The 14,506-nt window shown below is 48.8% G+C and overlaps 1 protein-coding gene and 1 non-coding gene across 2 annotated transcripts; both read left to right on the top strand.

Annotated features, from left to right (window-relative positions):
* LOC123358509 (golgin subfamily A member 3-like) lies at positions 1 to 8,699 on the top strand. The gene is made up of 3 exons (XM_045000954.1): positions 1 to 33; positions 494 to 2,288; positions 8,536 to 8,699. Exons 1-3 carry the CDS (start codon positions 1 to 3, stop codon positions 8,697 to 8,699), a joined length of 1,992 nt encoding a protein of 663 aa, XP_044856889.1.
* Positions 8,700 to 13,086: 4,387 nt separating this feature from the next.
* Positions 13,087 to 13,158, top strand: TRNAC-GCA. The gene has a single exon. It is a non-coding gene; the product is annotated as a tRNA-Cys (tRNA).
* Positions 13,159 to 14,506: the final 1,348 nt, after the last annotated feature.

Genomic DNA, 14,506 nt, shown 5'->3' with positions numbered 1-14,506 from the left:
ATGCAACAAATGGTGGAGAAGCTGGGGGCAATAGTATCGGTGGCCTGAAAAAAGGAGGCGCACCTGAGTCTCAGTGTCGAGCGGCTGGGAGCCGCAGGGCGTCCGAAAAGAGGGGTGCACCTGAGTCTCAGTGTCGAGCGGCTGGGAGCCGCAGGGCGTCCGAAAAGAGGGGCGCACCTGAGTCTCAGTGTTGAGCGGCAAGCCGCAGGGCGTCTGAAAAGGGAGGCACACCCGAACCCAGAGGTGAGCAGCTAATATGGGAACCGCTGCGTCAGCAGATCTGATACGCATCACGGAGCAGCGGGGAGAAAAGTTCCCCTCTGATGCGTTATCCCGCCTGTTGCGGTGGGGACGAAGAAGGGGACTTTCTGTTCAACCAAGTACAATATTTGATAAAACTGTTTGGGAGCGGCTGGGCTGTGAGCTTTGGAAATCGGTGGCTCAGGGCAATAAGGAGGTTTTCTCCCTGAGTCCAGTATGGCTCACCGCGCAGAGAAGACTGGAGGAGTTTGAGGATGAGAGAAAACAACTGCAGAAAATGGCTGATTTTGCAGTAACACTGGAACAAGAACTGGAACAGGTTAAATTGATTCTGCATCAGCGAGATCTGCAGTTTGAATCTTTACAGCAAGAGCATCTAGTGCTCATGAAGCAGCTCACCTTAACCCAAGAATCATTGCACACTAAAGAGCAGTCCCTAAATGACCTACAGACTCAATATGATGAGCTGGTGGCCAGGTTAGAGGAATTCCAGGGTGTGCAGAATGAGAAGATTGTCCTAGAGGTAGCTCTGCAGGCAGCAAAAGCAAGCAAAGAAGAACTTGATGAAGGAGCAAACTTCTTAGGTGAAAGTACTGAGGCAGTATCAGAAATCTTGGCACAATTGAGCCAGGTGGAAAATCTGCAACAGGAAAGTGCCAGCCTGAAGAAACAGACCCAAGAAGTAAAGGAGCAGTTCCTACAGCAAAAGGTGGAAGCTTATCGAAGAGATGCAAGTTCACAGGACCAGCTGATTAGTGAATTGAAATCTACAAAGAAGCGGCTGGATTTGGAAGTGAAAGAATTAAAACGGGAGCTACTGGAACTTCAAGGTGAAAAGCAGTCCATTGATGTTGAACGCTCAAGACTTCAGAAGGAAGTATCCCAGATTCACCAGCAGATGGTGGAGTTAGAAAGCCACCTCCAGTCAGTGCAAAAGGAACGGGATGACATGGAGATACAGCTACAGTCTTTGCAGATTGATAAAGAACAAATGACATCTCTTGCTGAGGTGAATGAGGCATTAAAACTACAGGTAGAACAAATGCAAGAGGAAGCCAAAAAGGCCATCACTGAACAGAAGCAAAAAATGAAGCGTCTGGGGTTAGATCTGACCAGTGCACAGAAAGAAATGAAGGCAAAATACAAAGCCTATGAGAATGCAGTTGGCATTCTTAGCTGCCGGCTGCAGGAAGCCCTCATTGCAAAGGAATCTTTTGAACTGGAGCTGAGCAAACTAAAAGCACAAATCGCTGATGGAGGAAATAACCAGGCTTCCCATGAAAGGATTCAAGCTTTGGAGATAGAGCTGCAGGCTGTTAGCCACGGTAAGATGATGTTGGAGAAAGTGCTGCAAGAAGTAATTTCACTCACCAGCCAGGAGCTTGAGGAGTATAGGGAAAAGGTGACTGAACTTGAGGATGAGCTTCAGGAATCTAGAGGTTTCAGGAGGAAGATAAAACGTTTAGAAGAAATAAACAAGAAGTTGGCCCTCGAACTGGAACATGAACGGGGGAAGCTCACTGGTCTTGGTCAGTCTAACACTGCTTTGCGAGAGCACAGCAACATCCCCGAAACAGTACTAGCAGAGAGAGAGGCAGACCTGGTGCAGCTGAATTTCCGGGTTCAAGCAGTCCTAAAGCGTAAAGAGGAGGAGGATCAGCAAATGAGGCAACTTATTCAAGCCTTACAGACTGCCTTAGAAAGAGAAAAGTCAAAAGTTAATAACCTTGGGGAGCAGGTTGCGGCAGCCAGGGTGGGTGCAGCGCATGACCGTCGTCATTATAGAGCTGCTGTTCTTGAGCTGAGTGAAATTAAGAAAGAGCTACAAGCCAAAGAACTGCTTGTCCAAGCCCTTCAGGCTGAAGCAGATAAACTACAAGCTATTATTGAACGTGCTCACGCCTCTCTGAAGGCGCTCCTCTTAAGACAGAAAGGGGGGATTTGCAGTGAGCGGGCAGACGCCTTGGATAAGACGCCTGCCGCTCGGTTGCTAAAAGCTCTTTACGTGCTTAATTGGTTACATCTTGGTAAAAACAGCCAGGTGCCCCCCGCGATTAAACATGTCAGCGGGATGACTGGGGAAGAGCAGGGTGTGGCCCCCCGACCCTTGGTCAAATGGTTTGATTATCAGCAGCAAATATGGAAAGGACCAGTTGACTTGCTAACGTGGGGCAGGGGTTATGCGTGTGTTGCCACTGATGCAGGTCCCAGGTGGATACCGGCGAAGTGGGTCCGGCCTTGGCTGTGTCCTCCGGAGCGACGGTAGGCAGATGCGGAGGAGCCTTACGAGACGTGCCCAGGCGCCGCGGAACCAGAGCCCCTGGAGGAGAACTGTTTGTTAGCTCTGCCAGGACTTTTCCTGTTTGATTCTCCGTGAATGAGTTACTTGTTTGAAATGATTTTTGCTGTGCCTGAAAGAAATTTTGTGTTGGCTGTATAGCATTTAGTGTATTATACAATTATTATTTAGAGTTAAGATTTATGTCTTGTGTTTTTGTGATGTTTCGTGTTGTCTGTTTTCTGGCCAGAATTGTTGTTGTGTTGTTATGTGGTTTGATGTGTCTAGGACCTCCCCCCACCCTCAGTGTCAGTTTGATCACCTGACATCTGAGGGATACTTTGGTAACAGCACAAGCTGGTGTGCAACAGAGAGGGGGGAATCCTGTAGATTTTACATCATTTGTTTGTTGTGTTTTGTTTTTGTTTGTTCGGTGTTTTTGGGGTTATATGTTAAGGATTGTATGGTCATATAGGTTGATTTTATAAAGTTTTAATTTTGGTTTGTGATAGGTTATAGTGTTATGCTGTTATGAGTTGGAAATGTTTGTTTTAATTTTGGTTTGTGATAGGTTATAGTGTTATGCTGTTATGAGTTGGAAATGTTTTCTTCTTTTCTTTCTTTTCCCCTCTCCTTTTGATTTTTGAATACAGGGGGAAGGTGTGGGAAAAGAAATGTGAGATAAGTTAGACAGGTGTGTAGGATGATAATTATCCCACAAGGTCACAGCTGTTTTTGTGTTAATTTAATCAACCAATTAGTTATTGCCTGATTGTTTGATATGATTGTATATAAGAGCATGCTGGAGTGGAATAAACGAGCTCTCTGCCTATGATCACACTTGGTTGTCAGACTCCGTTCCTGCTCCTGCGACGCAACAAAGCCACTTCAATTCACCCTGCCCTTTCTCAGAATCAGGTTCTGCAGATTGCTATTTACAGGGTGTCATAAACGTATAGCTACAGGTAGCATAAAATACCCTGTAAAGGGTTAAAAAGCTCAGATAACCTGGTTGGCACATGACCAAAAGGACCAATAAGGGAAGAAAATACTTTCAAATCTGTGGGGGAAGGTTTTTGTTTTCGTCTTCCTTTGTTCTCTCTGGGTCAGCGAGGAACCAGGGCATGGAAAATACATCTTCCCTAAGCACATGGCATAGAAAAACCTTAGAGTTCTGTCCATAGGCAGGTCCCTGCAGACCTTGCTGAGTCACAAGGCGTATCTGCCTTCTCTCAATGGGTCAATTGTGTAGCTGATGGTCCTTAATGGGCCATCAAGCAGGCTAGGCAGAACTGACACCAATTTGTCTGGCTGGGGTGTTCCCTGGAAGCAGAGCACAAGTTTGAAATACGGGCAGCATAGAGTCAGTATTCATAAAGTCAACTTCAAAAATGATACACATCTAGAGATGGCATCATTATAATCAGCCAATCAGAACCTCTCCATAGACCCCTTACACGACAACCTTTCTACAATATTGGCTGCAAATATAGAACAGCAGTCGCAACGGAGATCTATACAGTTACAGATTATGTCAATAACGTCACAGGAGGTGACACGGCATCAGTGAGACTGATACTGGAATACTGCCTCCAGTTTTGGTGTCCTCAGTTGAAAAAGATGTTGTGAAACTGGAGCTGGGGCAGCAAAGAGCCACCAAATGTCCTGAGGGCTGGAGAAAAATGCCTTCTAGTGAGCTACTGAAAGAGCTCAACCTGTTTAGCTTATCAAAAGAAGATTGAAAGGTGACTTCATTGAAGTGTTGAAGTGCCTTAATGGAGAGAAAAGATTGGGTATTAAAGGGCTCTTTAATCTAGCAAAGAAAGGAATAACAAGACCCAATGGCTGGAAGATGAAAAGAGACAAATTCATATTACAACTAAGGCACAAAGATTCAACAGCGAGGATGATTTACCCCAGGAACAAGCTACCAAGGAAAGTGATGGATTCTCCATCTCCTGATGTCATTTCATAAAGACTACATGCCTTTCTGGAATGTGTTTGCCCCAAGAGTAGCTCTTGTGTCATACAATAGGCCTGTGATACGCAGGGGGTCAGATTAGATGCTCTAATGGTCTCTTCTGGCCATAAAGTCGAATCATTTCTGAAAAACTGAGTGTAGCATTGGGAGCAGCATCTGATGTTTACCTGTCTAGCCGGCTTGCTGCCTAGAATGAACGCTCCTTGAGTGGGGTGATCCACAGGGAGTAGCTCAACCCTCCAAAGTGCCTGGCCAGGAGCAGGACATTGGCACAGCAAGGGAGGGGTGTGGCAGTGACATCACAAAGGCCTTTGGCAGGACCTCAGCCTATTGGTCCAAGGTGGTGGGGAGGTGGTGACCTCACAGAGAGATGCTGACATCAGCCAGGCAGGACAGGGGCGAGGGGCCAGGGAAACCTCAGAGACCCCTGTGGCTTTGCTTCAGCAAGTCTCCTTCTCCAGGTCTCTCTTTGAGGACTGAGAGAGTATTCGGGTTCACGGACGTGAGCGCCAGGAGGAACCTCTTTCGAGTTTTCTCCTTCCCTTTTAGTGATTTTACTAGAAAACAGCCGTCCCTGTTTAGAAGGTAAGAGCCTTCTCGAGGTTTGAAACCTGTTCAGTCTGATTCATCTGGTGACAGTTGAATTCTAGACATGGAAAACATGAGCTTAAGGAGGCAGAATTTTATTGCGCACCTGGGATTTTGTCCCTCAGAATCACTGTGGACATTAGGGTTTGTCCTTTTTGTTTCCCCTTTTCCTCCCTCCCTCCCTCCTTTCTCTTCGTTTCTTGCTTCTTTTGTCCTTTCTCCTGTTCCCCTCCCAACATCAGGAGGGAGGGGTGTGTGTGTGTGTGTGTTGCAAGGGAGTGCTCTGCAGCTCCCACTGTGGGAGGTCCACCCAAAAATGTGGGGCTGAAATAGTGCTCGGGCAGTGATCCCCACCAGTGACCTGGTCCATCCTTTGGGCTCTCTGGTGAGAACCCTCAGCCTCCCGTCCTCAGTCTCTACCCTGATTGGCTGAGCAGGGGGTTATTGACAGGGAGGAGACTCTGGTCCTTGTTGGTATCTTTTAAGACCAAAGAAATAAGTCAGAACCAGTTCTATGTTTGATTAATTTTGCGGCTTCTCTGCATTAATGGTCTCTGAGCAGTTCATGATTCTCTCTAACATTGCAGTTCTCCTCAAATACTTGCTGAATAATTACTGTTACTGTTGTTGGTCTGGAGCTCATCTGAGAGCACTTTATTCAGGTCATTCAGTGTATGAAATTCAAGATCCAAAGGTTAGTTTGAAAATCAGGGCTCTTGGGTCCTATTCCCAACTCTGCCACTGTACAGGCTGTGTGACCTAAGACAAGTCAATTCTCCTTTCTCAGCCTTAGCTTCTCCCCAGGGGCGGCTCTAGGCACCAGCAAAACAAGCTGGTGCCTAGGGCGGCAAAATGTAGGGGGCGTCCCCTGCCGCCGGGGAGGGCGGGAGGCTGGGCTGGCGGACCTGCTGCAGTCATGCCTGCGGGAGGTCCACCGGAGCCCCGGGACGAGCGGACCTGCCGCAGGCATGACTGCGGCGGGTCCCCTCTTCCCGCGGCTCCGGTTGAGCTCCCGCAGGCATGCCTGCGGCAGGTCAACCGGAGCCGCGGGACCACGGCACCCGCCGCAGTCATGCCTGCGGCAGGTCCGCTCGTCCCGGGCTCCGGTTGACCTGCCGCAGTCATGCCTGCGGGAGCTTAACCGGAGCCGTGGGAAGAGGGGACCCGCCGCAGGACCGGGGAAGGGCGGCGCAGCGCACCACGCTGCTTGGGGCAGCCTGATTTCTAGAGCCGCCCCTGCTTCTCCCTCTTTCAAGTAGGGATAATAATGATCCGCTCCTACCTAGCTCAACACACTCACTCTTCCCCAGCACACACACTGTCTCTCCCCAGAACACAAACAGTCTCTACCCCGCCACACACACTGCAGTTGAAAAGCAGCTGGTAATCTAGTAAGATGCCCATGGAATGGTGGGATAGAGAAACCTGCATCATGTGATGCTGTACCAGCCCGTGAGGCATTGCAAACCCTTCCCAAAACACCCTGCAGCTAGTTGCACAGTGGGATAGTTGCCCACAGTGCACTGCTCTCTGTGGCCATCCAAGAACTGCTAGCATGGATGTGCTCTGGTGACACAAGGGGCATAGGGAGGACATTCAATAGCTGCAGGGCCGGCCTTAAGCCGATTTGCCCGATTCCCCCGAATTGGGCCCCGCCCTTGAGAGGGCCCCGCGGTGCAGCGTCTCTCCCGGAAGCAAAGCTCTGCGTCTCCCGGAAGCAGCAGCTGTTGCTAGGCAACTAGAGACGCTGGCCGGCTGAGGCAGAGGCGGCCCCTGGCTGTACTTGCAGGTCGGGAGGGGGGAGAAGGCACATGTGCTTTTCAGCCTTCCTTCCCCTCCCCCTCCCCCACCCCCAGCACTCACCTGGAGGAGACCAGGAGGGAGCTTCTGGCCCGGTGGGAGACAGGAATCTCTGCAGTGGACCTCACTCACCTGAGCAGCTGCTGGGGCTTCCAGCGGTGAGTGTTTGCCCCTGTGATTCCCCGGAGGTTTGTAATATTGGGTTGGTTTTGTGGTTTATGTGGTGTTGCTGTTTGAGGGTGAGCTTGTGCCTGCCTGTGTCTGTTTCAAAACTAAAGTTGGGATCATGTAACCCAGGAAAAAAGCCCCGAGCCGGTACTTAGTGCTGTGAACTCCAGGTGAGAGAGAGGCAGGTTTGGAGGAGGAAATCTGTAGGTACAGTGTAGGTACAAATGTTGGCAAGCCACGCTGTCCCTGCACTGAACCATGCTATAGCACAGTATAGTATGCACTTTCTGCTATGCTAGCTTAGTCACACAAGACAATGGCCCGGTGAGGGGAGCCAGCCTTAACCAATCAGAAATGAAGTAAACAGGTGTATCAATCATATAGTAATGAATAACCTGTGTGTATAGGAGATGAATAAAGGAAGCGGTCCTGAACTATCCTGGGACGCCTCACTGCAACACTGTCTCTGTTTCCCGTTGCTACATCTGGTGACCCCGACGTGATCCAGACGCAAGACCCCCGACTCATCGGCTGGCTTAGCCTTGGTGCACCACAGCGCAACGCGCTCCCTCGTGAGTATGGGGGGGGACTTATCCATTGAGCAAAAAGATCATGCAAAAGAGTTATTGAAACTTATCAAACAGGACGGGTGTACTGCAGTATCGTTATGGCACTTGGAGGAATTGCTCCGAGTGATTGAGTATAAGTGCCCATGGTACTCGAACCGAGGCTCCCTAGATCACTCCGATTGGATAAAGATCGGAGAGGCGTTATTTAGGGAACCTCGAGCCGAGATCCAACATATTTTGTTGTGGCAGCACTGTTCAGCTGCGGTGGGGAGATTACGAAAAGAGGCGTCCCCCTCCGCACCTCCCTTGCTCTCGGTGAAGGCACCTCCCGCCTATCCCCGAGTGCTCCCACCAGCCCCTTTTTTAGCATCAAAAACTTCTACACCAGTGGTGGACACCCTGGGGCAGAAGTCCCTTCATCAGGGCGCTGTCTGTGCCGCCCTTGCGGCGGCGCGGGCAAGCGGGCAGGACCCCTTATTGGAAGAATGGGAGGGAGAAATCCCTTTGGTGTTTCCTCTGTCTTATGACCCTCCCAATGAGGCAGGTGAAGTAGTAGCTCGACACTCCACCATCCTGTACTCTATTCTTCGGGAGCTTAACAAAGCTGTACGTGAGTCAGGGCTGCGTTCCACTTATGTGCAGGGTATGATAGAAGGGATCGCCAGTGGTTATACCATGATCCCGGAGGATTGGAAACATCTATTTCATATGATCCTTTCCCCTGCACAGTACGTGGTATGGGATAATGAGTTTAGGTTGGCAGCCCTAGCACTCAGTAACGTGCAGAATACTGCTGAGCAAATATATGGGACGGGAGCTTTTGCCACCATAGAACAACAATCTATATTGCCCATGGAATCTTTTCACCGCACGGCAATGTGTATTCAAAGAGCCTTTCGGCGCGTTCCGGCCTCTGGCAAGCCCCTTCGATCATTCACAAATGTTAAACAACAAGCTACGGAACCTTATCATCATTTCGTTGATCGCCTCAAGGAGGCTGTTCAACGCCAAATTGACAATCCAGATGCTCAGACGGAACTCCTTTTACGCTTAGCGTATGAGCAGTCCAATGCTGACTGTCGGAAAATTCTCCAAACTATCATCCACCGCCCTAATTATACACTCGCTGATATGTTACAAGCATGTGCCGAAGTGGGCACTCAGACCCACGCTATGGCACTGTTGGCGGGAGCAATCCGTCAAGGTAACAAACCTACAGGTAACTGCTTTAACTGCCAGCGACCTGGACACTTCAAAAAGGAGTGCCGGGCCCCAGGAGGTGGCGCTCATAAGGGCGGAACTAACACCACCGGGGGCCGTCCTTCTAAAAAGTGCCCAAAATGTAATAAAGGATATCATTGGGCTAATCAATGTCGCTCCTCAACCCCAGATAATTCGGGAAACTTTCGACCGGGCCCCCCTTCAGTCCCGGTTTAAAGGAGGGAGCCTTGCCTGCCATGGCCGCTCGACCAGCCACTAAAGGCAGTGCTGGTTTGGATCTTATTAATGCAGTAGATATACAATCCCCTCTTCCTGGTGATGTACTCCTCATGCCTACGCAGCTTTCGGGTCCGCTTCCCCCGGATACATTTGGGTTGATTTTGCCTCGCTCATCTGCCAGCAGTCAGTCTATTATGATAGTGCCCGGAGTTATCGATTCTGATTACACCGGCATTATCTATGTTCAAATTTGGAGTCACCTTCCCCTCAAATTAAAGGCGGGGGACTCTTGGGCTCAACTGCTAATCTTACCTTACACAGCGCCGGCCGGACCCGGCCAGGCGAGTCGTGCCGGCGGATTTGGTTCTACTCGCGTTAATCTGGAGCAAGGTCTCCTTTTTCATCCACAGATTGCTGCAGTATTACAACATATCCGAACCCACAAGCCGACCCGTAAGTATACCATCAACGGTAAGGAGCTCTATGGATTGCTAGACACTGGAGCGGATGTTTCAGTAGTTGCACAAAAGCATTGGGACCCTTCCTGGCCTTCCGAAGTTTCCCCCTCTGTTTGGGGAGTGGGAGGCCCGCAATCTTCCCGACAAAGCACCAATTGGCTCTCAGTATGGGATAGTGAAGAGGGGCGAGAGGTTGCAAAAATTCGTCCGTGCATTTTGCCAATTGATCTTAATCTCTGGGGGCGAGACCTATTGTCTCAGCTGGGAGCCTCCCTAGTGGTGCCATGACACGTCAATGCTCCTCACACACTGCCCTCCCACTGGAATGGAAAACCCACGTCCCAGTGTGGGTTGAGCAATGGCCACTCCCTCAGGAAAAATTAATAGCCCTTAAGGAATTAGTTCAGGAACAATTAACCGAGGGACATATTGAGCCTACTACTAGCCCATATAATACTCCAGTCTTTGTTATTAAGAAAAAATCTGGCCGCTGGCGATTATTACATGATCTCCGAGCTATAAACAAAATTATGGAACCTATGGGAGCCCTTCAATGTGGGACCCCGAATCCAAATGTTATACCACACGATTATCAGTTAGCAATAATCGATCTTAAGGATTGTTTTTTCTCTATCCCTCTCCTCCCCCGTGATTGAAAGTACTTTGCATTTACTATCCCTGTTTTAAATAATAGTCAGCCAACGGAACGCTACCATTGGAAAGTTCTTCCCCAAGGTATGCTGAACAGTCCCACCCTCTGTCAGTATTATGTGAATCAGTCTCTCTTACCCTTTCGCAAATGGTACCCTATGCTTAAGGTTTACCATTATATGGATGATATCCTCATAGCAGGACCAGAACTCCCTCCTTCATGGAAAACTGACCTGCAAAATATGCTCCAGGAATACGGCCTTCAGATAGCCCCAGAAAAGGTACAATGTATAGAGCCCTTCCTTTATCTGGGACATAAAATGATGGCCGCTTATTCCATTCCGATTATCCCGCAAATTGCCTTGAAAACCTTACTAAACAAAAACAAAAAGGAGGAGTGCCCCTATCCTTGCCAGATAAGGAAGAATGGCTGGCTCGTGTCTTGTTTACTCTGAATCATTTGAATTTAACTTCGTTTAATAATCAGTTTTTATCTAGAGCCCAGCACCATTATAGACAGACCGAGCCCCTTCCGGCGCCGAAGGTGATATATCGCAAGTTGCCAGGACCAGAGTGGAGCCTGCCTGTGCCACTCATCACCTGGGGCCGGGGCTACGGAGCAGTGTCAACTGAAACCGGCCCTGTGTGGGTTCCCGCTCACTTTGTGAAGCCGTGGAGAGATGGCCTGGCATCAGGGGCTAAAGAATCCCATTCCGGATTTCAGTCTAACCCTGACGGATAGGGCAGACAAGATTGACAAGGCCCGAAAGCATGGCACACCTAACGCTGCCATAACTTGGGGGCAGGTCAAAGCTTTATCACGGCAGGCTGAACATGTATTAGAGCAAACTAAGGCGGATAAGATTATTTACTTATGCTGCATCATTATGGATGTGAAAAGGTTAATGATATGTGTTGCTTTAATATTTCTGATCATCATCATTCAGTTGAATATCAGCTTAATATTATTAAAAATTTAACAGATCAAATCAAATACAATCCAGACCCCTTCTCGGGATGGTGGGATTGGCTCTCCTCATGGCTTCCTAACACTGGGTGGTTGCATCAGCTTGTCCCCTTTGGGGGACTCACTGTACTCTTACTTGTGCTATTTTGCTGCGGCATTCAATGTGTCCCCTCATTTGTTTCTCTCTTCATTAAGTGCTGCCCGTGGACCAACCCAGGGCCCCCTCGTAAGTATTAGTCATGTTAACAAAACAAAAAAGGGTGAGATGTAGGTACAAGTGCTGGCAAGCCACGCTGTCTCTGCATTGAACCATTCAATAGTACAAGTACAGCATGCACATTCTGTTAAACAAGACAATGGCCCATTGAGGAAAGCCAGCCTTAACCAGGAAAGCCAGCCTTAACCAATCAGAATGAAGTAAACAGGTGTATCAATCATATAGTAATAAGTAACCTGTGTGATGTCAATCATGTAATACTGAGTAACCAGTCTGTAAGAAAGAGAATAAAAGCAGCGGTCCGGGACTATCCTGAGACGCCTCACTGCAGCCTTGTCTCGTCTCTGTTTCCCGATACAACACACAGATCCATGAACAGCAAAACCTCCCTGTGTCTATTGTCTGAGCCAGGACATTCGATTCCAATGAAACCTTCTCTCCTGCAATGGCAATGGTCAGACAGAGGGGATGCGTCCACGTTCCCCCCGGGAGTGAGATATTCACTCTCCTCTTCATGCTGCTGTTGTTATTCCATGAGTCATCAAGGATGGAATAAAAAGCTGAGTTTACTCCAGGGTGAGGAAAGGAAGGAGCCACCAACGCCCTCAAAAATCTCAGTGCCCAGAGAAAACCTGCCTCTGTTATTGGACTCACAGAGGTGCTGGCAATACAACGGGAAAAGGGACTGTCTGAATTGCCAAGGCAGGGAATGAACAATCTACAGCAACATCATTAACCACAAACACACTGTAGCCATGCTCCAGCCACTGGGGAAATGGGCAGGAATTCTTGCTGTTCAGCCATGGCCACACGTACAGAGCTGCACAGCAGTGAGTGTGCTGGGGAAGCTGGTCTGAGCAAACAATTTGTAATGACCCTTCAGTGAGAACAGAACCAGAGTGTAGAAAGGCCCCTCTGTTAAGTTGGTTGTGGCTGAGGCCTTAGGTAGCTGGGCTAGAAAACCATGGGTGCCTTTCTGTGAAGGTCTGATCCTTGCCAGCTAGGCAAGGCTGGTGTGTGGTGTCTCCGTGGCTGTACTTTCAGGGTCTGATCACAACAGTGCCATAGGGAGCCAAGCCTAGACATATTCAGAGGCTAAGGCCAGGTCAATGTTTCAAACAGTGAGTCTATGCTGCTGCAGCTCAGTAATGGAGATGCTCTGTGCCAGGGTTTCTCAAACGTCCTTTCACTGCAACCTCCTTCTGCCAAAATAACTTAATACGTAGCCCTGGAAAGAGGGACCAAGCCCCGTCCACTCGGGGAGGGGGGGGAGTGCCAAAGACTGAGCCCCAGTGGGGGGAGGGCAAAACCAAAGCCTGAGGGATTCAGCCCTGGGTGGGGGGGCTCAGACTTTTGGCTTCAGCCCCAGGACCCAACAAGTCTAATGCCAGCCCTGGTGACCCCATTAAAACAGGGTCACGACCCACTTTGCGGTCCTGACCTATAGCTTGAGAACCACTGCTCCATGCTGAGGGGGGAGAGTTTTCCTGTTGGTGTAGTCAATCCACTTCCCCAGGAGGTGGCAGCTCTGTCCTGGGGAGAAGCTATATCAGTGGGGGTGCAAGCTGTGGTGTTGACCACATTGAAGAAGTTTAATCAAACCCCATTTTTAAAACCACCTGTGGTCTGCGAATGACAAAGGAGCTCGATGATGCAGGGTCTGTCCTTCAAAGTCCTGGAGATCACAGATCCATACTCCTGTTGTAATGGGGGTATAGCTCAATGGTAGAGTGTTTGATTGCAGATCAAGTGGTCCTTGGTTCAAACCCAGGTGCCCTCTTGAAAAAAAATTTCATTTCTATTCTCCATTATGTTCAGGAGCTCCACCGTACAAGGATGCTTGAAATGAATGTGAACACTCAACATTTCACTGTCCAAATGCATAAAAACCTAGCAAACCTGTCCATCAGCTGAAATCAGTTCTAATCCTCTAAGTGTCTAGTTTATGTTTTCATCAATTAAACAAAGGGATCATTCCCTGAAGCAGAGCACAAGTTTGAAATACAGGCAGCATAGAGCCAATATTCATAATATCAACTACAAAAAACGATACACGTCTAGAGATAGCATCATTATAATCTGCCAGTCAGAACCTCTCCATAGACCCCCTTACACAACCACTTCTCTGTAATATTGGCTGCAAATATTGGTGGTCGCAATGGTGATCTATACAGTTACAGATTATATCAATAACTTCACAGGAGGTGACACAGCATCAGTGAGACTGATACTGGAATACTGCCTCCAGTTTTGGTGTCCTCGTTTGAAAAAGATGTTGTGAAATTGGAGCTGGGGCAGCAAAGAGCCACCTAATGTTCTGAGGACTGGAAAAAATACCTTCTAGTGAGCTATAGGAAGAGCTCAACCTGATTAGCTTATCAAAAGAAGATTGAAAGGTGACTTAATTGAAGTGCCTTAATGGAGAGAAAAGATTGGGTATTTAAGGGCTCTTTAATCTAGCAGAGAAAGGCATAAGAAGACCCAATGGCTGGAAGGTGAAGACAGATAAATTCATATTACAACTAAGGCACAAAAATTCAACAGCGAGGATGATTCACCACAAGAACAAGCTACCAAGGAAAGTGGTGGATTCTCCATCTCCTGATGTCATTTTATGAAGACAAGATGCCTTTCTGGAATGTGTTTGCCCCCAAAGTAGCTATTGTGTCCTACAGGAGGCCTGTGATATGCAGAGGATCAGATTAGATGCTCTAATGGTCTCTTCTGGCCATAAAGTCGACTAATTTCTGAAAAACCGAGTGTAGCACTGGGAGCAGCGTCTGATGTTTTCCTGTCCAGCCGGCTTGCTGCCTAGAACGAACGCTCCTGGAGTGGGGTGATCCACAGGGAGTAGCTCAAACCTGCAAAGTGCCTGGTCAGGGGCAGGACATTAGCCCAGCAAGGGAGGGGTGTGGCAGTGACATCACAAAGGCCTTTTTGCAGGACCTCAGACTATTGGTCCAAGGTGGTGGGGAGGTGGTGACCTCACAGAGAGATGCTGACATCAGCCAGGCAGGACGGGGGCGAGGGGCCAGGAAAACTTCAGAGACCCCTGTGGCTTTGCTGCAGCAAGTCTCCTTCTCCAGGTCTCTCTCTGAGGACTGACAGAGTATTCGGGTTCACGGACG

The sequence above is a fragment of the Mauremys mutica genome, unplaced genomic scaffold, assembly GCF_020497125.1.
Source record: "Mauremys mutica isolate MM-2020 ecotype Southern unplaced genomic scaffold, ASM2049712v1 Super-Scaffold_100084, whole genome shotgun sequence".
Taxonomy (NCBI): domain Eukaryota; kingdom Metazoa; phylum Chordata; order Testudines; family Geoemydidae; genus Mauremys; species Mauremys mutica.
The sequence above is the reverse complement of the archived record's forward strand: the minus strand, read 5'-3'. Positions and strand labels throughout refer to the sequence as shown.

Coding starts and splice junctions, on each gene's coding strand:
- LOC123358509 (XM_045000954.1), top strand. CDS start 1: ATGCAACAAATGGTGGAGAAGCTGGGGGCAATA. Junction 34..493: donor TGGAGAAGCTGGGGGCAATA/GTATCGGTGGCC, acceptor CTCACCGCGCAG/AGAAGACTGGAGGAGTTTGA. Junction 2,289..8,535: donor GCTTAATTGGTTACATCTTG/GTAAAAACAGCC, acceptor GTGTATTCAAAG/AGCCTTTCGGCGCGTTCCGG.